At 48.8% G+C, this 27,263-nt stretch overlaps 1 protein-coding gene across 1 annotated transcript in view; it reads left to right on the plus strand.

Moving 5' to 3' along the window:
* LOC137457271 (collagen alpha-1(VII) chain-like) overlaps positions 1–27,263 on the plus strand; it is a 133,392-nt gene that overhangs the window by 101,146 nt on the left and 4,983 nt on the right. Inside the window, exons 72-76 of the mRNA XM_068169106.1 lie at positions 562–615; positions 2,211–2,259; positions 3,359–3,526; positions 6,888–6,956; positions 8,374–8,544. Of these exons, the coding sequence (XP_068025207.1) occupies positions 562–615; positions 2,211–2,259; positions 3,359–3,526; positions 6,888–6,956; positions 8,374–8,544 (511 nt within the window). The remainder of the gene's footprint in view (positions 1–561; positions 616–2,210; positions 2,260–3,358; positions 3,527–6,887; positions 6,957–8,373; positions 8,545–27,263) is intronic.

The raw sequence follows: 27,263 nt of genomic DNA on the forward strand, positions 1-27,263 counted from the left end.
TGCTGACAAGAGTCTGGCCACATCCTCTTGCCCTTTAGATATTGATCAGCATTGGGAGATTCCCCTCTCAAGCTGCTCTTCTCCAGGCTGAACAGCCCCAGGTCTCAGCCTCTCTGAGAGAGATGCTTTGGTCCCCTTAGCATCCCTGTAACCCTCCTCTGGACTCTTTCCAGTAGCTCCCAGTCTCTCTTGAACTGGTGAGCCCAGAACTGGACCCAACTCTCAAGCTGTGACCTTGCTAGGGCAGAGTAGAGGGAGAAGAGAACCTCCCCTGACCTGCTGGCCGCTCTCTTCTTCATGCAGCCTAGGAGCCCCTCTGCCTTTTTGGCCACAAAGGCCAATGCACGCTTTTGTTCCTGCTTCCTTGCATGTGGATGAGTCTGTTCTGTCCTGTTCCATGAGCTGCTCACAGATATCCCTAAAATTTATAGCAAAACATGTGAATCTTTTTTTCTCATCTCCCTTCCTTGCATCTTCTTCCCTCTCTCAGATGCACTTATTTTTGGAGCATTTAATGGTCAATCTACTGAGGTTTTGTAATGACTTGACTGTTTTTAACAGGGTGAAAATGGTCCAACTGGACAGAAAGGAGAAAAAGGAGATCCTGGTCTTTCTGTGAGTACTTTAGTGCAAGATCACATCCTATTACCCAGACCTGAATAGAGAAAATAGGACAAACTGCCCCTAAGAGGTGTAGGGGAGGAGGGAAGTGCTGAGAAGCAGATTCATTCAGAGAATATTTGGGAAATGAGTGCATTGGCTGTCACCTAGAGACATCAGACCTGCCCAGGCTGGTGAGGTGGGAGCAGTGCTGGGCTCTACCATATGATCCAGAGCCCAAGGCACATTTCTTCTTCTCCCATCCTCCCCATGACACTTCAAATTCAAATAGGATCAGTGCCACTGCTCCAGGGCTGATCAAATGCAAAGACAGAGCAGGAGAGAGAAATGTCATCACTGCAAATCTGCTGCTCTGGGTTTAGAAATCCTGAAGAAGGACAAGTGGTTGACCCACTCTATTGCAGCTCCCCTACCATTAGGGTCTCCATCCTCTTGTCTGATCACATCTGGTTTGTTCCACTTGATTGATATAATGTGATATTTCCATCCTTCCAGCGTGTGCAGGCCAAGCAGGAGTAGTTTTAGCCATGGATGTTATGAGTAGCAGTGCCTCTACTGAAGAGCCCAGCTCACTATGTAGAAAGTGCCCCAGAATTTGCCATCCTTAGAAGGACAAGAGGTGGTGACCATGTGAAGTTCAGCAGACAATCAACCATCACATCACCATGCTCAGTTGAAATAGTGACAGCTGGCTGGCCCAAAGGTGAAGGACAAGGGTCAAAATTCGAGAGACCAGATGTCTTGTTCTGTGGGAAGTGTTAGCTGGTAAAGAGGCAGAGAAGACAAAACGAGATTCAGTGACATCTCCCCTCAGTCCAGGGGTACAGCCCATTTTCATGGGTAAAGCCTGTAGTATCCTTTGAGTAGCCCCTTTGCAAGGACACAGGTGGCTTTATGAACTTTCTCAGAGGTAAGGGACATCTAAGAGACAATTGCTTCAGGTGTAGTGGCAAAAGGATGGGGAGACTCATTGGAAAGCCATCTCAGGCTTGAGCTGTGCCATGAGCCTCATGTTGGGCTGGGGATCCCAGCTCTTCATGTTAAGAGCAGCTGGCTACAGGATAGCCAAGAATTTGCAAAGGGCATAATTTCCCTGATGTGCCCCAAATTTTGAACTGAAATCCTTGTGACATCAAATGTACATCTCTGATCTCAACCAGAGAATCATAAAGTCAGAGAATTGTTTTGGCTGGAAAGATCTTTGAGTCCAATCGTCAACCCAATACCGCCACTTCCCACACTGCCATGTCCACACAGTTCTTGAACACCTCCAGGGGTGGTGACTCTACCACCCCCCTGGGCAGCCTGTTCCAACACCTGACCACTCCTTCAGTGCAGAAATTTTTCCTAATGTCCAAACTAAACCTCCCCTGGCACAATTTCAGGCCATTTCCTCTTATCCTATTCCCCCACCTCACCACAACCTCTACAATCACCTCAACTACCTCCACCTCACTACAACCATACCCAAGCTGAGGTGGTCTCACCACAGCTGGAACAAGCAGAGCTGGGATGAGGCAGAGCGTGGAGCAAGATGATGCTGGGTAGAAAAATCAGCACTTACCTCTGTTTTTCCCCCTATGGCACAGGAGGAAGAGGTGAAGGAGGTGGTCAGGAGTGAAATGAGAGGCAGCTGTGGTAAGTGGGCTGGCTCGCTGCGCTCGGGGCCACCTCTCTGACACCTGCCAGCAACTAAATTGGACCAATTTGAGGCCCAGCACAGTCTGGCTTGGCAGAGCAAATATCACCCCATTAGCAGCAAGTGGAGAGGCGTCACCTCATCATGCTCAGAGGCAAGCATGGGCCATGAGGTCCCTGCTGTAGTCCTGACCTTCTACTCAAACTCTTAATTTCTTCCTTTTAAACCCTTTCTCTTCCCATGTCTACTCCCAGGGGTTTATCAGCAAAGCTTTCTGCCGTGGTTATCTCCATTTCCCCTGGTGGAAGGTTCTTGGTGGCAGGGGAAAGTTTGGAGCTGCATTTTGTCTAATAACAGCCTTCTAATTTCTGTCTACTTTATGGCATTTCTTAACATCAAGGCCTCTCCTCTCCAGCAGTGAATATCTGCTGACCTGCACCACCACAGTAACAAAACCCACCATTTTTGGTGATATTTTTTTACCCCCAAACCCAAATATCATGAAGGTGTCAGGTTTTGAGGTCTTTTCCATGCCCAGCTACCTGAGGATGGCAGAAAGCTTTCCTATTCCTGTTTCACATCCTGAGATCTGCCTATGGCCAAGGAGGGTTGAGATTCACCACCAAGATGCTTCAGCCATTAAACTGGAGTCACACTTATTTCTGCCTCTGTTAGAAAGCATCTGAATGCTACAAAGAGAGGAACAAAATGGATGAAAAATAGTCCATGAAAACATGTCCTACTAGTAAAAATAATGATTTTGAGTCATAGAATAGTCTGAGTTGGGAGGAACCTTAAAGATCATCTAGTTCTAACTCCTCTGCCACAGGGAGGGGCACCTGATCAAGTTGCTCAAAGCCCCATCAAACCTGACCTTGAACACTTGCAGGATGGGGCATCCACAACTTCTCTCAATCAGCCTTTTCTCCTTGCCCTAAACCAGCCTGAAGCTTCATCCAGGCACATGTGACTTCTCTCCCACCCCATGTTGTGCAGTGGCAGTCACTGTGTTTAGCTCCAACCTTTTGTGGAAGCATGGTGGCTTTCAAACCATCCCACCAGATTTCATCCACACTGAGTCAGCAATTTAATCCACAGTTCTGGAGGCAGCTGAAATCAACAGGCAGCTCCAAGGGTATTTTCAGCCTGAAGAACACAGCAGAAGTGGTGATGAAAACCAGGATGAAATGCTCAACGATACTCAGAGCATGACAGCATTGGTGACTTCAGTGAAGCCCTTCAAGGAGCAACCTTCACCTATCCCAGGTAAGTTCAGCTGCATGGCTGTATGCTTTCCATCTTTCCAACCATGACGAATAGTATCTTCTGGGGCACTTCGTGAACCCAGTGCTAAGTTCTCTTCCCTGGGACTAGGCAGAAATAAAGCAGTGGTGAGATTTCCAGTAAGGGCTCCTACACTGAGATGCTCCTGTGCTGACAATGGCTCAGAGATGCGGTGAGATGATGCTCCTCGAAAGGCTGGTGGGTGAGGCAAAAGCCTTAATGATGATCACCACCTTCAAAAGGAACACATTTTGAAGGGCTGGTAGGGTGGAGGTATTTTCAAGCTGATTTTTTTCCACCTCTCCCCACCATGTCCTTTGCAGCTTCTAGTAGAGCTTCCTAGCAGCCAGAAATTACATACCTGAGACCAAACACCGGAGTTATTTCACAGTATTTCTGCCCAGGGTCTCGTGAATCCTTTAATGGGTAAAACAGCTAATTACAGCTAACAGGAAAACAACCTGCTCTATCTCTGTCCCTTTGTGTTGTCCAAGAGGGAGGAGGAGAAAAGCCAAGCTCCTGCTCTGAAGACACGCAATACAGACCTTCCTGTACACAAACACCAGTGAGTTTGTGGCAGCTCCTCCCACCACATCTACCTCTCCACCAGGCAACTGAACAGGGAAAGAGCGTGATCCAAGACTGCTGACACTTCTAGGTGTTTTCAGGCTTCCAGTAGCAACTTAAGCAGCAACAGGCAGCTGAGGTGCAACCATCATTTTTGGGGAGGAAAGCTGATCAGCTTAGGAGGTGAACTATGTCCTAATACTTGCCCATGGGCTGGAGGGAGGTTCATGGTCTAGTCTGTAGGCACAGTTGATGGTGCCTCTCTAGGAGGCTCCAGGACCACCTTTGGGCGCACTGAGACACTGGTGGAAAAAATCTAAGAGATGACTCCAACGGATGCAGGGAAATCCATTAATATGTGGCAAAGAAAGGCCAAGGAAGACCCAAGGAAGCTCTTTCCAAGTGCTGCATTTCAGATCGTCTACCCTTTCTTTTGACCACGAACTTACTGTAGTGAGCATTACAATGAGGGAATGCTTGGCCTGGCTTCATGCAGACCTGATGAGCAATTTGTTCCCCTTGGCACAGAAGAGCTAACAGTTGGATATCTTTCTCCTGTCCCCATATTATAATGGCTTATGGGTGGCTTTTCCAAGCCTTCTGGGCCTGCTTGTCTCCTGGGCTGCTGATAAAAGGCAATAAGCAGCCCTTTGACATGACCACCTTGAGGGGTTTCCGGGTAGCTCTACCCTAAATTTGAGCAGCAACCTGGAAGTGACCTTTACCTAGTAAGGACCACAGAAGCTGCCCTCCTCCAGGTTCATCACAGCTTCAAATCCATGCCACAGCCACCCATGGATCTTCCGACCTCATCATCAGGATTTGGCTTTGAACTTTGATTTATAAGGGACAGGTAGTGATAACATGATGCAGAAGGGCTGGGGAAGGGTGCAATAGGGGATTATGGGCATGCTTGAGGAGGGCTTTCTGTCAAGCACTGGCACAGATTGCCCAGGATGGTGGTAGAGAATAGAATAGAATTAACCAGGTTGGAAAAGACCTCAGAGATCATCAAGTCCAACCTATCACCCAACACCATATAACCAACTAAACCACGGCACCAAGTGCCTCATCCAGTCTCCTCTTAAATACCTCCAATGATGTTGACTCCACCACCTCCCTGGGCAGCACATTCCAATGCCCAATCACTCTTCCTGTGAAGAATTTCTTCCTAACATCCAGCCTAAACCTCCCCTGGCGCAACTTGAAACTGTGTCCTCTTGTTCTGGTGCTGGTTGCCTGGGAGAAGAGACCAACCCCCACCTGGTTACAACCTCCCTTCGGGTAGTTGTAGTCCACATCCCTGGAAGTTGTGTAGATCTGTTGCTGAGGGGCATGGTTTAGAGGCGACCTGACAGTGCTGGGTTCATGTTGGACTTGATCTTAAAGGTCTCTTCTAAGCAAAACGATCCTATGAGTCTGTTCTGTGATTCTGTGCAAGCTGTTGGCCTGCAGTTGATATGTGTTGACCTTTATTATCTAAGACAGCTCTTTCCCAGAGCTTTGGGAAGAGTTTTAAGTCAACCCCATTGATGATGATCAAAATTACAACCACCTTCATTTTTCCCCTTGTGCAGTCTGCTGAGGACCAAACAAATCTCCCCCAAACCCCGCTTAGCCACAAATTTCCCAAGTCCAGCTGAGCCTAGAACTGGACCCCAACCACCACAGATTCACAGACCTCATCAGACTGGAATAGACCCTTAAAGGTCATCTTGTCCAACCCCCCTGTCCAACCTTCAACTAGATCAAGCTGCCTAGGGCCACGTCAAGTCTGATGTTGACTGTCTCTAGGAATGGGGCCTCAACCACATACCTGGGCAGCCTGTTGCAGTATTTCACCACTCTCATTGTGAAGAACTCCCTCCTAATGTCCAACCTAGATCTACCCTGCTGCAGTTTAAAACCATTGTCCCTTCTCCCATCACTCCAGCCCCTTCTAAACAGTCCTTCCCCAGCCTTTCTATAGGTCCCCTTAAGATATTGAAATGAGGCTATAAGGTCTCCCTCGAGCCTTCTCTTGTCCAAGCTGAACAGCCCCAATTCTTTCATCCTGTCTTCATAGAAGGGGTACTCCAGCCCTCCTCACCTTTGTGGCCCTCCTCTAGACTCTCACCTTCACCACCTTCCTCCTGCTTATCCCCAAGCTGTCTCCTGCTGCCCGTGTCATACATCAAAGACACCATGACCATCATCCATCTGGGTTTAAGCTCGCTTTCTCTCCAGGCAGTGTGTGGGATCTGGGTGGTTTCAGATAGATGGGGCCTTCCACATGTGATTGAATCAGAGCCGCAGCCCTGGCCAGCCGACAATGCCATTAGAGCCCAGCTCGGAGGCAGCAGGGCTCATAAATTGCTGGGCTAAGTGACGAGCGTGGACAGATGCTCCGAACGCTAACAGGATTCTGCAGTGGCAGGGTTATTGCTGCCAGATTATGACTGCTTCTGGCTCTTCAAAGCTCACACATTTACAGAACATCCCCCCCCCCGCCTTTCCTCACCCCCCCACCCTGACATTTATCTCTTGCAAGCAGCCACGGATGCTTCCATTCGCTCTGACTAACACCCAACCTTTCTGTCTGAGTTGTTTAACACCATTAGGACTTTTATTGCTGCTGGTTTCTCCCTCTCCTTGCCAATTGCTCTGTGACATTTATGAAGAGGACTTGTTGGCTGGTAGAAAGCCCTTGCAAGGCTCCAGAGATCTATGTTTAAAGGGTGGCTAATTTGTTTGCGTGCCCTTGTTCCATGTGACTCTTCCTTTGCTTCCCCAACAGCTCCCTGGGCACAGCCAAGGATGGGTGTCTCTCAGCGCAGGCGTCGAGAAGTCCACAGTCAATTACCAGGTGAAAAGATCTGAATGAGGTGACATTCAGAGAAGTCACTTCCCACCTGTGGGAAGTCACTTCCCAGGCAGGAAGTGGTTTTGGCCATTGGGATCAAGAGGATGTGGCGCTGAAAGGGTTATGTGTGCCAGCAAACAGAGGTTCAAAACTCAGGTTTGGACTTTTCTGGGTGAACCTGCCTTGACAATGGGGATGTTGGACTCAATGACTTGGGGTTGTTTAGTCTGGAAAAGAGAAGATTGAGAAGAGGTCTTATCAATGTTTGTAAATATCTGAAGGGTGATTTCCAAGAAGAAATTGCCAGGCTCTTTTCCGGTGGTCTCTGGTAGGACAAGTGGCAATGCATACAAATTGAAACACAGGAAGTTCCACCTCAACATGAGGAAAAGTCTCTTTACTGTAAGGCTAATGGATCACTGGAACAGGCTGCCCAGGGAGGTTGTGGAGTCTCCTTCTCTAGAGACTTTCAAGACACCCCTGGATGGACCTGTCCTAGGTGACCCTTCTTTGGCAGGGAGGTTGGACTCGATCTCCAGAAGTCCTGTCCAACCCCTACCCGTTCTGTGTGATTCTGTGTCTCTTGGCTTGAGGCAGAATTTTGTTCTGCAAGGCACTGAGCTGGTGGTGACCAAACTGGTGGGTATCTTCACACAGTGCCATCCAGCCCCACCAGCAAAATGCACAGTGCATGTCACAGAATCACAGAATGGTAGGGGTTGGAAGGAACCTTTGAAGATCCCCAAGGCTACCCTTTGAATGCAGCCACCCCTGCAAAGACCCACACCCAAGACCCAGAACTTAGTTGCCCCCTTGCAAAGGTCAGAGATATATCATGATGGGCACCAGAGGGGTAGACAGTGTCATGATGCAACAAGGAACCTCATGCTCTTCCCATTATGGAAATCCACTGCTGAATGTCCCCTCCCTTGGTTCTTCCTGCTCCTTTTTCTCTGCCACCCCCATTGCTTTGGAGTTTTGGGCCTCTCACTCTGAGATGAACATTGAGCTGCTGGAGTTTGTCCAAAGAAGGGCAAGGCAGCTTGTGAAGGGGTCTAGAGCACAAGTCTTATGAGGAGCAGCTGAGGGACCTGGTTTTGTTTAGTCTGGAGTGAAGGAGGTGGAGGGGAGACCTTCTGGCTCTCTACAACTCCCTAAAAGAAGGTGGAATCCAGGTGGGGGTAGATCTGGTGCTGAGGGACATAGTTTAGTGGTGACCTGGCAGTGCTGGTTTAATGGTTGGACTTGATGATCTTAAGGATCTCTCTAACCAGAACTGTGAGTTTCCATGATTGTGGGGCAGTAGAAGTCCCTGGACCAGCCCCACACATTTGCCCATGGGAGGGAATCAGGGTGCCAGAGTGGGCCTTTTCCCACCTGGGTCCAACATATAAGTGTGTGTGTGGGTGTTTCCCCACAGGTCCCTGCCTGCAGCCCATGGATGAGGGCTCCTGCCACCACTACACCCTGCTCTGGTACTATCACCAAAAGGCCAACACCTGCAGACCCTTCATCTTTGGGGGATGCCAAGGGAACAGCAACCGCTTCAAAACCAAGTGGAAATGTGAGTGGCGGTGCAAACCCTCAGCAGGTAAGGCAGCCCCTGAGCCCTCCAACCCTCCTTTTCCTCCAGCCAGGAGTGAGGTCAAAACAGGAAAACCCAGCCATGACTTGCCCACCTTCATTTCTTCATGGTGCCCTAACAGGACCAAGCAAGAACTCAGAGAGATGCTTCCAGATTGCAAGGTCTCATTCCCTACTCATTCTCAGCTCACCTTGGTCCCTGCTAGTTCCTCCCTTGGGCCATTTCTGTATATGAGGTGCAGGTGGACATGTGGGTGATGAGGAGGGTCCCTGTGGGCATCAGCCCTCATGAGCAGTAACTTTTTCCAGGAGCAGTCAATTTCTTCAGGAAAGTGCTGGGGGAAATAGTGTCTAAAGATTTTCTGAAGTCCGGGTGGACAACATTCATGGCCTTTCTCTTGTCCACTGTGTAGTTCACCTTGTCACAGAAGGAGAGAGGTTCCTATCCCAGGACAGCAGATCCTGATAGTTCACATGCCTTGAGTTCAGTCACCTCATGCATTCTGACAGCTGAGGTTTGCAGGATTTTGGGGCTGGGAGCCCTCTGTACCCTGGACTGGTCTATCCAAGCACCTCTCTGGGTTCTCCAGTGACCAAAGACTTCAGGCAGAACCTGAAGCTTATGGAGCTGCCCTGATCTAGACCACGAGCAGTCCTCCATTGAAGTCATACCTTATCCAGGGTTTCAGTGGGCAAAACTCACTACTGGAAGCCCCACTGGGCTTCCATTGCCTGATGTAGAGTTCATGGGGTCAGCCTGCATGGCCCTTCCTCCTTCCCAGGCATATGGTAGGTCAAAGCAGGAGAAATGGGGTGCTACTGACCCTGACACCAGCTTTCATAGATATTCCTCTCTCAGCCTTTTCTTCTACATGGAGACAACCCTTCCAGGTGTCAGGAGAAATGCATTAATACATTAAAAAATACCCTCTGGTGAGATTCATCTGCTCTGTCTTCAAAGGCATTTTGAAAACAGGAAGAAATTCCTAACTTTGGGTTCCTCTCGGGGTTGTCAGGTGGTCCTGAGGTGCTCTTTGAGGAGGAGGAGTATGTGTTTACTGCCAGCCCAAACTGCCCTCTTTTGTGTGTGTGTCCCTCCCCACCCCAACAAGGTTTAACAGCACTCCTTGGGCTTGAAAGTGAGCCCATCTTTCTTTGTTGACCATAAGGGCATTCAAGATAGACCCGCTGGCTCATTTAGCCTGGTCAGTGCTCATGTTTGGTGGCCTACTTCTTTGCAATGTACTATGTGAGAGGAAGCCATTCTCAGTGCTTTAACCTCCAGTCCCAGCAGCACCAATTAATAAGAGAACATCTTCCCATCCAACACTTTTCCCTGGGGTGTAAGCATTAAGAGACAGTGCAGCCTTCACAGAGCAGCCACAGGTACCTCCTGTGTTTGTACTCCCTTAGTGGAGAGAAGCAACCACTGGGGAGTAGGAGTCATACAAAACCAGGTCAAGACCATGTGCTCCCTAAACCATGCCAGAAGCTAACCAAGATCAGGACATTTGCTTCATGGATGCCTGATGTTGTGTTACTCAAGTGCAACAATACTGGTGAAGGGTCTAGAGCAAAAGTCCTATAAGGAGCATTTGAGGGAACTGGAGTTGTTTGGTCTGAAGAAAAAGTGGGTGAGGGAAGACCTTCTAGCTCCCTATGATTCCCTGAAAGGAGATTGGAGCCAGGTGGGGGTTGCTCTCTTCTCCCAGGGAACAAGCAACAGGACAAGATGAAATGGCCTCAAGTTGTGCCAGAGAAGGTTTAGTTTGGATGTGAGGATAACTGTCTTCCCCAAAAGTGTTGTCAAGGCCAAGAGCTGGCTGCCCAGGGTCGTGGTGGAGTACCCATCCCTGGAGGCCTTTCAGTGTCTTGTAGATGTGGTACTGAGAGACATGGTTTAGTGGTGACCTGGTAGTGCTGGGTAAATGATCAGACTCAATGATCTTAAAGGTCCTCTCCAACCTTTATGATTCTATGGAATCGTTGGAACTGGATGATCCTTGTGGTCCCTTCCAACCCTGAATGAAACTATGAAACTGTGTCCCTGGGGGTGTTTAAGCCCAGGCTGGATGAGGCTCTGTCCAGCCTGATCTAGTGTGGGGTGTCCCTGCCCATGGCAGGGGGGTTGGAACTGGATGATCCTTGTGGTCCCTTCCAACCCTGAATGAAACTATGAAACTATGACCTGGCATAGGCAACCCCAAGGTATCAAGGACCTCCTGAGCCACTGTGAGCATGGAAGGTTCATAAGAAGCCCAAGCTGCAGCCAACCTCCAATGTGCCCTTTGTTTTCTCTTTCTGTACTTTGAAAACCAGTCAGAAGATGATCAGCTGGAACTGCATTAACTCAGAAGAGACATAGAGATGCAAAAAGTGTCTTCAGGACCCCACAGAGACTGAGCAAACAAGACAAACTGTTTAATGTGAAGGGATTTGGAAAAACAGGTGTTGGGAAACTGTAGTCATGACCTGGAAATAGAGTGGTAAGAGGAAAGGGAAGCATCTGATTGCTCAGGGAAGTGGAGATGTCCAAAGGCTTGTGGCTGCACTACTTGACCCATGGGAATACTGTGCAGAAGCAAGTGGCACATCCCCCTGAGTTTATTTCTGTAAATAAAGATGTGTGAATGCTGCCATGTAGAATTTCGTTCATTGCTCACCTGAGAGCTGAAACTGTCAGAGAAAGGTGAGAATTTCCATCTCTCCATGTCAGACCAGCTGGGCAGGTTGAGCCTCATCTCATGGCCTTTCTGCTTGACCACTCCCCACAGTCTTTAGCAAGTCCACCTCCCCCTTCACATGACTGCTGGCTGGACAGATGAACAGAAACCATTCCAAACTCTACAGCAAAAAAAACACAAAATAACAACAGGGTTCAGAAGCAGCCTTCTCTTTGCCAAATGACACCTCCAGCTCTTCAGGATGTTTGGAGCTGGTGCACAGAGAGGTGTGGAAATCCAGTAAGTGGGAGGCTAAGCCTCTGGGTGGCCACATGGACACGGCTGAGAAGGGCCTCATTCAATAGTATCTCCTTCAAGCACAAATCATGGGAAAGCATGCCAGGCTCTGGGGAGGGGCAGAGCACCTCTGATGTCATTGCTACCAGCTTGGCAAGGCTCTTCCTGACATTTTTGTGCTGTATTTTGGGCTCCCAGTCCTTGGCCTGAGGAGCCCTGTTGTGCCCTGGCAGTGTGAGCATCCATGGGTGTGAGCCATGATGCCTCCCATCGTAATGAAAGGTCTATGCCCATGTAATTAGCACTGGTGAGGCCACACCTTTGAGGCCACACCTTTTGGGCCCTTCACTCAAGGAAGGACATTGAACTGCTGGAGCATGTCCAGAGAAGGGCAACAAAGCTGGTGAAGGGTCTGGAGCACAAGTCTTGTGAGGAGCAGCTGTGGTTGTTCAGCCCAGAGAAAAGAAGGCTGAGGGGAGACCTTCTGTCTCTCTACAACTCTCAGAATGGAGACTGGAGCCAGGTGGTGGAGTCTTCCTTCCCAGAGGGATTTCAAAGCCATGTAGACATGATGCTGAGGGATGTGGTTTAGTGGTGACCTGGTAGGTCTGGGTTAATGGTTGGACTGGATGATCTTAAGTCTTCCACCCTTTATGGTTCTACAATTGTTTAACCGATCCCAAGTAGAGATGCCCAAGAATTCTATGTGTTGTCACACTTCTGCCCCAGGGAGTCAAAAAAATATTTTCATTAAAGAATGGATATCACATTCCATCTTCAAGGATTCCACTGGGAAGTGCCTGTCCTTCTGCAGCCACCATTGGCGGGAACACAATGGCTCAAGGAGGGTTCATGGTGGAATGGAATTGCTGAGAAGTGGGGCAGGAAATCAGTGTTAGCAGAAGTTTTCTGCACAGTTTGGTAAGGCTGAGCTCGGATTTCCCTGCTTCCATTGTTGCTCCACTGTCATTGATACCACAGGTAGAAAGATTCTTCTCACCCAAAATGTCCTAGGCACTGAGGAGGGACCAGCAGAGCTTTTGAGGATTTTCATTCCCTTTATAACTAAAATCTTTACTACTCAATAAATAAATAAATAGAATTTGGTATATGTTGGCAATGAGCCATGTGCCATTTTCAGACTGACCTTTCCAGCCTCTCCTCTGGAAATGGTGTTCTCTATCAATATGTACCTCAGCAAGAAAAACATTCCCTTGGAGAGGAAACAAAATGTTCTTAGATGAGCAAGACAGGAGATGCAGCAGCATCTGGGGGGAGGAAAAAAAAGAAGACAGCATTTTTTGATTTCCAGGTAAAGCCACAACGTCAAGAAGCAGGGTGGTTTGGGTTTTTTATGACCCCACATCTTCACATTTCCTTGGCATCACAGTGATGGGGACATGGACAGTGGCATTGAGTGCACCCTCAGCAAGTTTGCTGATGACATCAAGCTGTGTGGTGCAGCAGACATGCTGGAGGGAAGGGAGGCCATCCAGAGGGACCTTGACAGGCTGGAGAGGTGGGCACAAGCCAACCTCATGAGGTTCAATAAGAGCAAGGGCAGGGTCCTGCATCTGGGTCGAGGCAATCCCAGGCACAAATCCAGGCTGGGCAGTGACTGGCTGGAAAGCAGCCCTGAGGAGAGAGACTTGGGGGTGCTGGTGGACAAAAAGCTCAACATGAGCTCTCAGTGTGCACTTGCAGCCCGCAAAGCCAATCAGATCCTGGGCTGCATCAGGAGAAGTGTGGCCAGCAGGTCGAGGGAGGTGATCCTCCCCCTCTACTCAGCCCTGGTGAGACCCCACCTGGAGTACTGCATCCAGTTCTGGAGCCCCTATTACAAGAGGGATGTGGAGGTGCTGGAGCATGTCCAGAGAAGGGCCACGAGGATGATCAGAGGGCTGGAGCACCTCTCCTATGAGGACAGACTGAAGGAGTTGGGGCTGTTCAGTCTGCAGAAGAGAAGGCTCCGAGGTGACCTCATTGTGGCCTTCCAGTATCTGAAGGGGGCCTACAGGAAGGCTGGGGAGGGAGTTCTCAGGCTCTCAGGTAGTGATAGGACTAGGGGGAATGGAATGAAGCTGGAGGTGGGGAGATTCAGGCTGGATGTGAGGAGGAAGTTCTTCACCATGAGAGTGGTGAAGCCCTGGAATGGGTTGTCCAGGGAGGTGGTTGAGGCCCCGTCCCTGGAGGTGTTTAAGAGCAGGCTGGATGAGGCTCTGTCCAGCCTGATCTAATGTGGGGTGTCCCTGCCCATGGCAGGGGGGTTGGAACTAGATGATCCTTGTGGTCCCTTCCAACCCTGACTGATACTATGATACATTTTGTGAGGAAGGCTGATGGTTGCAGAGACCCAGCCAGGTTGGGAAACTGGGCAGGTGTTCCTGGCTTTAGCCCTCAGCATCCCAGGAGATGTGGAGTGACTTGAAGGCTACAGCTACTTCACCTTCTACAACCTGCTTGGCTGATGTGGGGCAAGCAGTGGACATTGTCTGGATTTCTCTAAGGTTTTCCCCACAGCCTCCTCCTCCTGCAGAAACTAATGAATGGTGGTTGGGAACTGGCTGACAGGCTGTACCCAAGTCTAGTGGAGAGGCATCCCTGCCCATGCCAGGGCACCTCAACGTCCCTGGAGCTGTTTAAGAAAAGCCTGGATGAGACACTCAGTGCCATGGTCTAGATGATTAGTTAGGGTTGAGTGTTCGGTTGGGCTTGATGATCTTGGAGGTCTCTTCCAGCCTGGTTGATTTTAGGATTTATTGCTCTCTACAACTACCTGTAAGGACATTGGAGAGAGGTGAAGGCTGGTCTCTTCTCCCTAGTATCAGGTGATAGAACAAGAGGAAATGGCCTGAAATTGTGCCAGGGGAGGTTTAGGTTGGATGTTAGGGAAAATTTCTTTCCTGAAACAGGGATGGAGTCACCATCCCTGGAGGTGTTCAAGACACATGTGGACAAGGCATGCTGGAACATGGTTTAGTGGCCATGGTGGTTCTAGCTTGATGGTTGGACTTGATGATCTTAGAGGACTTTTCCAACTGAAACAAGTCTATGATTCTGTGATTTGAATTGGGACATCTCTGCATGCAAACCCCTGTGGCCCAAATGATCTTTCCTGAAGCAAAACTGTGTATGGGCGAAAGGGGATACACTGTGAAGACCATGCAAAGAAACAACCAAAAGCCCAGTGAACATATTCATTGTGTCAGAGTTCTCACTATTTAATTAACACAGAAATAGCTCATTAATAATATTCATTATTATAAGAAAGAAAACCCTTGGAGCATCTCTTTTTCCTCTGTGGTCCTCACCCTGCCAGCACCCTCCCAGTGAAGGCACTAGTGGCCTCCAGGATAAATGCAGGGTTGCCACACTCAAATGGCTATTCTGTGATACACAGAATCATAGAGTCATTTCAGTGGGAAAAGCCCTTCAAGATCATGACTCCATAATCTTCAGGGTCTTTTTCAACCAAAGCAATTCTAAGATTCTATGGAAATAGGACTTCCCCTTCCTTCTTGCAGAATTTCTTGGCAGTTTTGGCTCCAAGCATGGTGAGGAGAGCACATATCCCACAGCCAGGTCTGAGGGACAAATTTGGCTGCCTGGTTTCATGGCATTGGAACAACCTGCCCAGGGAAGTGGTGGAGTTACCATCCCTCGAGATGCTAAAAACCATGCAGGCATGGCACTTTGGGTCATGGTAGTGCTGGGTTGATGGCTGGACTTCAGGATCTTGTAGATCTTTTCCAAACACTGTAGTTCTCTGATTGGGACCAGGGTTGTTCAGACTGGAGAAAAGGAGTCTGAGAGGTGTTCTCATTCTCTGCAACTTCCTGAGAGGAGGTTGGAGTGAGTTGACAGTTGCCCTTTTCTTCTAAAGAACACGTCATTGGATGAAGAAAGAACTTCAGGTTGTGCAAGGGGAGGTTTAGGTTGGACATGGTCAACAATTTCTTTCACAAAAGCATTGTCAAGGCTTGGAACAGGCTGCTCAGGGCAGTGATGGAGTCTCCATCTCTGGAAGGATTGCAAAGCTCTGGAGGTGTGGTGGTGAGGGACATGGTTTAGTGGTGACCTGGCAGCGATGGGTTAATATTTGGACTTGATGATCTCAAAGTTCTCTTCCAACTAAACTGATTCTATGGTCAAGGTGTATGCAAAGCAGAGGGTCAGAATCTCTTGAGGAAGGTGATTTAGCTCAAGACCTTTCACCATAAAGGATGCTTTATGGCACAGGCCAAAGCAGCAGCTCACCATGGAGCACCAGGGGAGGTTTAGGTGAGGTGCAAGACCGGTCAGGCATTGGAACAGGCTGCCCAGGGAGGAGGTGATGTCATCATCCCAGGAGGTGTTCAAGAAATGTGTGGACATAGTGCTCTGGGATATGGTTTAATGGCCATAGTGATGTCAGTTTGCCAGTTGGACTGAATGATCTTAGAGGTCTTTTCACAGAATCACAGAAATATTCAGGTTGGAAAAGGATCTTGGGATCCTCAAGTCCAACTGATAACCCTACTCAACAAAGTTCACCCCTAAATCACATCCCCAAACACCACATCTAAACCACCTTTAAATATATCCAGGGTTGGTGATTCGACCACCTCCCTGGGCAGCACATTCCAATCCCTGACCACTCTTGCTGGGAAAAATCTTTCCCTAATGTCCAGTCCAAACCTACCTAGTTGAAGCTTGAGGCCATTCCCTCTTGTTCTATCTGTAGTGATAGGATGAGAGGGAATGGACTGAAGCTTGGGGAGGGCAGGTTTGGACTAGACATCAGGAAGAAATTTGTTACATGAGGGTGGTGAGACACTGGGACAGGTTGCCCAGGGAGGTCAGGATGGCCTCTCCCTGGAGGTGTTCAAGGCCAGGTTGGATGAGGCCTTGAGCAGCCTGGTCTAGTGGAAAGTGCCTGTGGCAGGGGGCTGGAACTCTGGTGGAGTCTCCTCCCACCCCAGGTGTGGCCACTTGGCCCACCCCACCCACTCCCCATTTTAATCCCCACCCAGGAAAGTCAGAAGCCCCAAGCTGAGCCCATCTGGGCTGAGGGATCCTCTTCTCATCACTGGTGAGTCCCCATGGTGCACACCTGGTGATGGTGGTGGTGATGACAAAGGCCAGGGGGCCTTGTGGCCCCCTGGTTAGGTAAGAAGAAGGTTTTCCAACCAAAAGGATTCTGTGATTCTGCAAGTGGCTTAATTCAGACGTGTAAAGCTGCTGGAAGACTTGAAACGTGAACATCAATCCTATGGGCAAGTCCATCAGACCAAGCTGCTCACTCCTCTGCCAGGGGTACTAAATGCAGCTCCAGTTTCCCATCAGTGCTCTGGGAGCCCTGGCGTAATGGGAAATGGATAACCTGATTTTCCTGTTTTCTTTTCTTTTCTTTTCGCCCTTGTTTTGTTTTTCATACATCTAACCTTAAATGTTTACTATTGATTTGCTATCTGAACCACTTTGGCAGGGCCAAAACATTACCGGAATGAATCCTCAGTGTTTCCTTGGAAATGTCATGTCATCCTAATTGAGTTTCTTGAGATTATTTAATTGTAGGGAGGGGGAAGAGAGTTTTAGGGCTGAACGATGCACTGGCGAGCCGGCTGCTTTCCAGGTGCAGGTTGCTGGAGCTGCTCCAAACAGGGAGAAGGCAGAAGATTCCTGAACGCACATTAGGGGAAGGCCTTAGAAAGCAAAGAACGTCACAGAATCACGTAGAATCACAGGATGGTAGGAGTTGGAAGGGACCTCTGAACATCATCGGGTCCAACCACCCTGCCAAAGCAGGATCACCTAGGACAGGTCACACAGGGAGGCATCCAGATGGGTCTTGACATTCTCCAGAGAAGGAGACTCCACAACCTCTCTGAACAGCCTGCGCCAGGGTTCCATCACCATCACAGTAAAGAAGTTTTTCCTCACTTTGAATGGGAATGGGTTTGGGTTGGAAGAGACCTTTCTGACTCAACTAATCCATTCCCCCTGCAGTCAGCAGGGACATAAGCAACGAGAGCAGGTTGCTTAGAGCCCCAAATGACCTGGCCTGGAATGGGTCCAGAAGTGGCACATCTACCACCTCTCTGGATTCAAAACCTGGCAATATGGGCAGCCAACCCCAAGGATGTGAAAAGCTGGGGCTTTAATACATGTCAAAGCAGCTTCCAAAATCCCCATGGAGTCTGCAAAGTGGGGGATGATTTTGGAGCATGAGTGATGACACCACTTGTTTCCTACGAGTCACACAACTCTAGAGCTGAGCCCATTATGCTGTATCTATGAATATAGAATGAGAATGGTTTGGATTGGAAGGAACCTTTAAAGGTCATCTACCTACAGTCAGCAGGGACATCGGCAACTAAAGCAGGTTCCTCAGAGATTCAAACAGCCTGACCTGGAATGATTCCAGGGATGGAACAGCTACCACCTCTGGTCAACCTGGGACAGGGTCTGACCACCCCCACTGTAAAAAATTTCTTTCACCTCTCTTGTCTAAATCTCCTCTTTGAGTTTAAAGCCATCACCCCTTGTCTTGTCACAACAGGCCCTGCTAAAATGTCTATCCCCAGATTCCATACCAGCTCCTTTAAGCACTGAAAAGCCACCAGAAGGTCTCGTTGGAGCCTTCTCTTTTCCAGGCTGAACAACCCAAACTCTCAGCCTGGCCTCTCAGCACTCCCCTCCCATCACTGCTGTGGCCTCCTCTTGCCCTGCTCCAACAGGTACCTGTCTCTGCTGTGCTGAGTATACAAGTACCTATAGGTTGAGCACACTCAGCTACAGGTTTCTTGTGCATCCAGCCAGCCAAGTCTTGCAAGGAGGTGTGGAGAGCAAAAACTCACCTCACTGCAGCATCGGATGTCCGCAGGCAGTTCCTTAGCAACCCCGACAAAAGAAAATGGATCACAAGAGAGGCAGAGGCTGGGCCGCCGTAATTTAGTAATTTGATAATGATACAGTCCCTGAAATGGCCACCAGCGCTGACAGCTGGGCCCTGGAGCATCATCCAACGCCTTCTGGCTGCTCCTGGCAGATTGGAGCGGACAACGTGTCCCAGGCTGCTTGGAAGGAAGCTGACAAAAGAACCTGTCTTCTCTTGTGATGGACTGGAAAGCAACTAAAAAGTTCATCTCCATGTCACTAGCCTCAATTATGCCCAGCCAGGTTCATTAATGATGTGGTCTGTTGGGAGCAGGAGTAATTGAGGCTCTGGAGATGCTGTGGAGAAAGCGGCCGTGAGTTAATGCAGGGCTGGACCTGAGCAGCGGCAAGTCCATCTTGCGAAAGCCTGTGCCACGTCCTCTGTGTGGGAGGTGGTGGAGGTTTGTGTGCTGTCCACAGCCCTTTTGGGTGATATTCGTCACTTTTTGGAGCCACAGTGATCACTACGTCACTGTATGAGCAGACACAAGCTCTTGCCGGTGTCACTGAGAGGCCACTGGTGAGCACTGTCCCCTCCCCTCTGCAAGGGTGGAGTGACGGAATGAGGGCTAATGGTTTCAAACTGGAAGAAGCTGGATTTAGACTGAACTTTAGGAAGAAATTCCTCCCCATGAAGGTGGTGAGGCACTGGAATAGGTTGCCAGAGAAGTTGGGGGGGAGCCAATCCTGGAAGTGTTGAAAGCCAGGATGGATGGGGCCTCAAACAACCTGGGCTAGAAGGAAGTGCCCCTGCCCATGGCAGGGGGATTGGAACTAGATGATAGTTAAGGTTCATTCGAATGCAAACCATTCTGATTCTGTGATTACAATCTAACAGCCACAGCATCCTTGAGAGCCATAGACTCATAGAATGTACCAGTATGGAAGGGACCCTATAAGGTTGTCTTTTCCAATCCCTCCTACATTAAGCAAGGACATGTTTAACTAGATGAGGTTGCTGAGGGCCCCATAGAGTTTGGCATTGAATGTCTCCAGGGAGGGGGCTTCCACCACATGATCAGGGCAGTGAGAAGAGGGAAAATGCTGAAAAAGCCTGAAAGAAACTTGTGTGTCGAGGAAGGCATCACTGCTTGTATGAGCTGGGACAAGCAGGAACAAAAATGAGGATGTATTTGCCCCTGACATCATTGGTATGTGAGTTAGGAAGTAAAACAAAGAAAAGTTTTCCCTATCCAGGAGATGGTTCTTCTGTGGGAGCTGTTTCAGACTGTCTGTGCTGCCCCATTTTGCTCCCCAAAACATCTTGGTAAATCCCAGTTGATCCCTCAGGCTTCCTCTGGATGGCTCCTGGCCCATCCTCTGCCTTGAGCATCCCTGAGCCCCAGCGGTGCACCCCACATCCACTAGATGTATCCCACTCTGCACCTATGACCATCCCAAGCACCTCCCTATGGATCACAAAGCCAAGGGGACAATCCATGGCCATGATCCCACTGGCAAAGAACTTAGGGAGAAGCAATACAATCCACTGGTAGAGAAGTAATCTGTAAGGAAGGGATTGTACCCCTGTACTCAGCACTGGTGAGGCCACACCTATTTGTAGAAGGGGTGGGAAGTACAACACAGAGAGAGCAACTACAACATTGCAGCCAACATTTGGGGAAGACAATTTGGAGGATTTAAGGGGTTTTTTTTCTTCTTCTTTTTCATTGCTTTTCTTTCTTTCCTTTGGAGGGAAAACATCAAGAACCAAGTTTTCTTGATGTCAGTGCTGAAGCTCGTCTTCAGGCTTGGCCCAAGGTATCCTTGGAGAAGCACATGGAGCAATGTGCAAAACAGCCCCAGCAAATTTTGTCCCAAAGAGACTTTCTGATCTTGCATTTGCATCAAGAGCTCAAAGAAAAGCTCATTAATTGCCAGGAACTTGAAAGGCTGAAGGTGGGGTGGGCTCATTACAGGCAGCCAAGTGCTTCTCGTGCAGTTGTAAATCCCCTGTGACCCAGAAGCAGCAAGAGACTTGGGGCCCAAGAAGGTGGGGAAAAAGGGCAAGAAAGGCAAAAGAATAATTCAACCCCTGCAAAACTAACAAGCTCTACGTCCCCTGCTCCTCTCATCCTTCTGCTGAGTTCCTAATTTGAAGTGACAGGGCTCTACAGTCACCTTGGAGGGACATGCAAGAACTTAAAGGGGGCTTACAGGAAAGATGGAGAGAGGGCTGTTTATCAGAGAGTGGAGTGGTAGGACCAGGGGTAATGGTTTCACAGCAACCAAGCATGGTGCAGGTTGGAAGGAACCTCTGGATATCATCCAGTCCAACCTCCATGCTCAAGCAGGGTCACCCACAACAGCTTACCCAGGATCACAGTGGTCAGGTGGGGTTGGAATCTCTCCGGAGAAGGAGACTTCACAACTTCTCTGGGCAGCCTGCTCCAGATCTCCATCGCCCTCACAGGAAAGAAGTTTTTCTCATGTTCAGATGGAACCTTCTGGATTGCTCCTTGTCCTGTTACTGGCTACCACTGAAAAGAGTCAGTCCTCACCCTCTTGCTTCCCACCCTTTAGGTCCTGCTGAGCATTGAGCATAGCCCCTCTCAAGCTGCTCTTCTTCAGGCTCAACAGCCCCAGGGTTCTCAGCCTTTCCTCATCACAGAGATGATCCAGGTCCCTCGGCATCTACACGGCCCTTTAAACAAAAAGAGGGTTGATTTAGATTGGGTGTTAGGAAGAAATTCTCTACTGTGAGGGTGGTGAGACACTGGTACAGGTTGCCCAGAGAAGAAGTGTTCAAAGCCAGGCTAGATGGGACTTTAAGCAGCCTGGCCTAGTGGAAGGTGTCCCTGTCTATGGCAGGTGGGATGGAATGAGATGATCCTTACAGCACCTCCAAACCCAAGGCATTCTGTGATTCTATGATGACTTTCTGCTGAGCTGTTGGAAAGAGTGAAAATCATCCCCAAAATGGGGTCAACTGGAAAAGTAACCCACCAAAAATCAGGCTCATGGGAGAGGAAGGGCAGTTCTCTGTAGGGTTATGGTGCAATGGGAGAGGGGCAGTCTCATATCACAATGAGATCCTTCTCTCTCTACAGCCTTGGAAATGTAGATTGAGTCTTAGAGATGATTCAGGAGGAGATGAGGCAAACCAGAAACGTCCCTCCGAGCCCCTCTATGGCTCTACAGTGCATCCATGTCCAATTCTAAGCAATTGTGATTCTGGAATCACTAAAGAGGTCCTCAGATCACATTCTCTTTGCCTCCCCAAGCCACGTAAAACTTCCGTGCAGGTATCTGGGGCAATTTTTTTCTGCTTCCAAGGCTTTTGCTATGATATGACCACAAGTCACTGTGTCTTATTTTCCCCAGTAGCAGAATGGTTGTAGTGATGAAACTTTAATAAGATCCTCTTCAGCTGCCCACTTTTTTGGCTTTAAATGATGATTCACAAAAGGAAATTGAGCTGGGTGAGAGCAGGAGAGGCTGCAGAGAGGTGGGAAGGTGTCCTGCTCCTGGAGAGACAGACACAGAAGGGAGCTGTGCAGGGATGGTCGTGACATGATCTTGCAGAAGTTTGGTCATTTGGGGAGAAACTTTTTAAAACAGAGTCAGAGAATGGGTTGGGTTGGAAGGGACCTCTAAAGGTCATCTACCTACAGTCAGCAGGGACATCTGCAACTCAGGTAGGTTGCTCAGAGATTCAAACAGCCTGACTTGAAATGGTGCCAGGGATGGGGCATCTACCACCTCTTTGGGCAACCTGGGACAGGGTCTCACCATGCTCAGTGTAAACATTTTCTTCCTTCTCTCTAATCTAAATCTTCCTCTTTTAGTTTAAAAGCCATCACCCCTTGCCCTCTCACAACAGGCCCTGCTAAAATGTCTTCTGTCCCCAGCTTTTTCTCAGCCCCTTTAAGCACTGAAAGGCCACCAGAAGGTCTCCCTGGAGCCTTCCCTTCTCCAGGTTGAACAACCTCAACTCTCTCAGCCTGACCTCACAGCAGAGGGCTTCCAGCCCTCCCATCATTGCTGTGGTCTTCTCTGCCACTACTCCAACAGGTCCATGTCTCTGCTGTGCTAAGGATTCCAGAGCTGGCCCCAGCACTGCAGGTGGGGTCTGAGCAGAGCAGAGGGACAGAATCCTCTCTCTCCATCTGATGGCCACTTGTTTTGAGAATTTGAGTCCTCTCTGCCACCACCCACCTCCCATGTGTGCCCCAGGGTGTTGCCCAGGGTGTTGATAGTGTGTGTCCCTCCTTCCCTAGGGTCAACTGGAGTCACTTTCGTGCCATGCCACTTTGAGTTTTGCAGGACAAAAAATAATCTCCTTTCCCATCCCTTGAAAAGACCAAAGCAAGCATCTGGAATCCATGGTAGCCCAATAGTGACAGCTAAACCAGCTGGAGCTGCTTTTAAAACAGACTGGTAAGGATGAACCAAGCACTTGGACTTCTCCTACCTTTCTTTCTTAGGTGCTGTCTTTCCTATTTTCCCCTAATGAAATCACTGTAACGACTCCATATCTGGCTTGCAGATTTGCCTCCTGTAAAAACATTGTTCTGCACTGTTCCTTCCCACCAGGAAAGTGGTTTATGGGCAAATGAAACATAGAAATACACTGTAGTATCTGCTCAGAAGATAGATCTCCAATGGCTCCAGTGGTGAATGACAGAAAACTTGTTCAGTGCCATGCTCCAGCTTCTCTCTCAGACAGTTTTTGTCTTCTGCAGGAAATAAAAGAATGAAGACCCCATTTATATAGTTTTTTTTCTGGCACCAGGATTGACTTTGGTGAGGGGATCCATTTGCATACACCATGCCTTCAAATGTGTTATGCCTTCAGGGGTGATTTAATTGCTTCTTGCCTTTGGAGTCATGAGATTGCAAGCTCTAGGTGAGCGGTTGGACTTGATGGCCTCAGAGGTCTCTTCCAACCTCAGCTGTTCTATGGTTCTGTCTCAAGCCTGAATGCCCAGGAAAGTAGCTTGTTAAGCATGGAGTCCCTCCCTTTCAGTCTGCTTTCCTGTCCTTGTCCTCTGAGTCCTTTGGGATCCATTGCCACCCAATTCAGTCAATTGGGGCAAGGTTCAATCCCAATCACGTGAAGATGGACCTGTGTTGGAGGTGGGTAACTTGCCCTTGCCACCCTTTCATGCAAGGCAAAGAGCCCAAGAGGGAACTGGCACTGACAAACACCCTCTTACTCCATCCCAGCCTGTGATCCTCATAGAGTTTAAATCACCTTGGAGATGCACTGAGATGGGTTAAAGACCCCCAACACCTCTGGGAGAAAGTGGGCTTTAGGAAAGCTTAATTAATCTACTTTGACACCACACCTTTCCTGAACCTACATTCCCTTCCCCAGATACCTGAATCACAAGTTCCCAGGGATTTTGGCCATAGCAGGGCTTCACTTTTGGCCTGAAGGAACCCCTGGAGGTGATCAGGGGCACCAGGTCTCGATTTCTCTCAGGTCTTGATTTCTCTGTAGTCTGGAGAGGAGGAGGCTGAGGGGTGACTGAGGGGGAGAGGTGTTTATAAATACATGCAGGGTGTGTGCCAAGAGGATGTAGCCAGGCTCCAGGATCTGCTCGGTGATGCCCAGTGACAGGACAAAGGGCAATGGGTGAGAGCTGAGGCATAGGAAGTTCCATGGAAACAGAAGAAAAAAATGTTTTGCTGTGAGGGTGACAAACACTGGAACAGGCTGCCCAGGGGTGTTGTGGAGTCTCCCTCTCTGGAGATAGAACTGCATACTTAGATACCTCCTGTCAAGCTTCAGGCTTCTATTATGTTAGGTGCTTCCTGCCAGCTTCAGGGATCCCTGCAACGTCCAGCAACACTAACTGAGCTACCAGCTCAGTTAGTTACCAACTCAAGTTCTTCTCACCCTGTGAAGGTTGAGAAAAGGCAGGACAGAAGCCAAGCAGGAAGGAGCCAAAGGTTGCTGAGGATAATGCTCACACATCCACAATAAGCACAAAGGGAAATCATTTTAATAGACTTCCACCACAGGGGATAGCTTGGAAATAGCTCTCCATCCATCACTGCTTCCTCACCACAAAGCATGAGCTGAAGGGCTTCATCAGCTCCAGGGACCATGAAGCCCTTGTGCCTCTGCAATAAATGAGTCCACAAGCTTTTACCAGCAGGAGAGGAGAGAGGACTGCAGATGAGATGGTGATTTCCCCCACTCTTGCTAGAAAGGAGACTACCCAGCTCTTTATGTTGAAGTCTGCAGGTGGGTTTGCTTGCCTAAAAGTACATCCAAACACTCCACAGATTTGAGTAACCAAACCATCTTCCAGGTCCCAGTGAGGGAGAGGAAAGGCAAACTTGTCTGGGAGGTGAAGGCTTCAAATGAAAATGAGAGAGGAGTGAACTACTGGAGTGGTGGATCCTGATGTGTCTCAGTCAACAGCTGGAGGTGACTAAGGGGAAAACTCTCTGCCCATGAGTAAAGCCAAAGAGGAGCTCTCAGCATTACCAGTGGCTGCCCCTCAGACAATGGCCCAGCATCTTCAGAGGCTGTGTGAGAAGATGCTTATCCAGTAGTATCACAGTCATGGCTCCTCTTCTTCAAAGGAAGAGCTGTGACCATCACTTCTATGTGGATCAAGAGTGAGAACATCTCCCCACCCCAATCTGGAAAGCATCTAGGCTCACTATTGGCTGCTGTTTCTTTCATGGGGCTGCCTAGAGATTTTTCCCCTCTTATGGTAGGATTTGTGTTTTCCCAGTGTTTGGACCTGATGATCTCAAAGGTCTCTTCCAAACCCAACAGTTCTCTGATTCTACAATTCTAACAGCTCCTTACCAGCCTTTGCTTAGAAGAAGGTGGCTATGACATTTCAAAGCAAGTTTCAGGGAAGAGCTCTAGAGGCAGGGCTCAGCAGCATCCTGGAGCCACCGGCCCAGCTGCAGATCTGAAGTGGCCATTGGAAGGACCCTCCACCAGAGATTTTACTCTTTTTGGGGGTCTGAGCACAGAACCACATGGAACAACCCCTGTTTCCAGGAGGGAGATCTGCAACTCCATTCCCCTTGTAGCACAAAGCATTGCTGCTTGCAAAACAGTGCCATGGGACACTGCAGGAGACCTCTGTCTGACCACACCAGGACCAGAATGGTCCTGGGATTGCAGGATGGGTTTTTTGCTTTGGTTTGGTTTTTTTTCTGCCTGGCTGCTGTCTTGGGGCAATCTGAATTAATCTGGGTGGCTTTAGGGAGTTTGAAGGTGTCCAAGACACGCATTATCCTTTTTCTCCATGCTGCACCTGGGACCACACTACCACACCCTAGAACAAGTTCCCCAAACTATCCCAAAATATCCGGGGTTTTCTCTGCCTGCATGGCAAGAGAAAAGCCCCCAGAGATGGGAAAACAGGCAGAGGGTGGAGCAGTGTAGCAGGGCAATCCTGTCCTCATTGGTGATGAGGTTTATAAGCACTGGCCTGGGGCAAACCCCTGCCAAGGTGCTCCACCGGCCCCACTCATCAAAAAAGAAACACATTAATTGGGATAAGGCTGTTAATTAACTCTGAAAGCCCCAACAAACATCCTTAGGGGGTGTGAAAGCCTTTGCATTTCAAACATCTTTGCAGTGAGCACCTAGCTACCTGGAGGAGTGGGGGGAAAGCACATCTGGATGATCCTACAAAGTCCCAACATCGGTAACAACTCCACTTGTGGGTGACTCTCACCAGGCTGTTGGGTTCAGGAATCTTTTTTTTCGTTTGTTTCCCTCTCTTTCCCCCTCAGCCCCCTCACCACCCCCTCTCCCCTCCTTCTGCGTTGTGTGGGGTTTTTTTTTTCCCCCTTCTGAATGGGGAGAGGCACCACAGCCCCATGACGTTCCCGGCTCCGTCTGATTTCATTTTAATGCAATCATGCCCCAAACGAAGGCTCCACGTCTGGAGTTACGACTCAGACCTCGTGATCTCTCATTTTTATAGATACACGAGGGAGGGGGAAAGCGTTTCCATAGAGAGACCAACAGGAAAAAAAAAAAAATAAAAGAAAAGGGAAAAAAAAAATCTCACTAGCCTCTGGAATAACAATAAAAGAAAAGCCAGGGTGCAGAAGTTCAGGAGAACGTGCCTGATGCTTCTCTCCTTGGAGTGAGACCACAGCAATCCCTTTCCCATCCTGACCACCGAGGACAACCAGGTAGGTGAGTGCCTGGATTTCATTCCTTAAAGCAGCATCCAGCTCCTTCTGCCGAAACTTCAAACATTTCAGTGGGAGAGCAGAGCCCGCCTTTCCCTGCAAGACGAAGCAAAAAGAAGGCAAGATCGGGAAAAAGATGTTCAGTATAGCAAGAGATGCCCCTCCAGCCCTCCCTCCCGAGCAGAGAAATATCTTTTTTATTGTTGTTGCTGTTGTTGTTATTATTCTTATTGTAACAGTTTTCAGAGTTAGATTGGGCTGGCAGCATGGGAAGGGTTTGGAAATCAAAAGAGCAAGGCTATAAATCTCCATGAGTGCCTGTATTTGGGTGTTTTTTTTTTTCATTTCTTAAGCAGCATCCAGCTCCTTCAGCAGAAACTTGAAATATTTCAGTGTGTTCCTTGGGAAAGCAGATTTTTGGGAAGGAAAAAAAAAGAAAGAAAGAAATAAAAAGAAAGGCAGGACTGGGAAAACTCTTCAAGGGATTAAGAAACTTCCTCCCAACCCCTCCCTCCCGAGCAAAGAAATGTTATTATTTTTATTTATTATTATTATTAAATGTTGTTGCTGTTGTTGTTGTCATTATTATATTATCATAATTATTAACATTATCATTATTTTAAGGGTTTTTTTTGGAAGTAGATCAAGCTGAGCAGCACAAGAAAGGTTGGGAAATGTTGATAAATTGGGGGGGGGGGAGGGGGAAGGAAGTAAGGCTATAAAT

Source organism: Melanerpes formicivorus, unplaced genomic scaffold, assembly GCF_026170545.1.
Source record: "Melanerpes formicivorus ecotype bairdi unplaced genomic scaffold, bMelFor1.0.p_v2 SCAF_3, whole genome shotgun sequence".
Classification (NCBI taxonomy): Eukaryota; Metazoa; Chordata; class Aves; order Piciformes; family Picidae; genus Melanerpes; species Melanerpes formicivorus.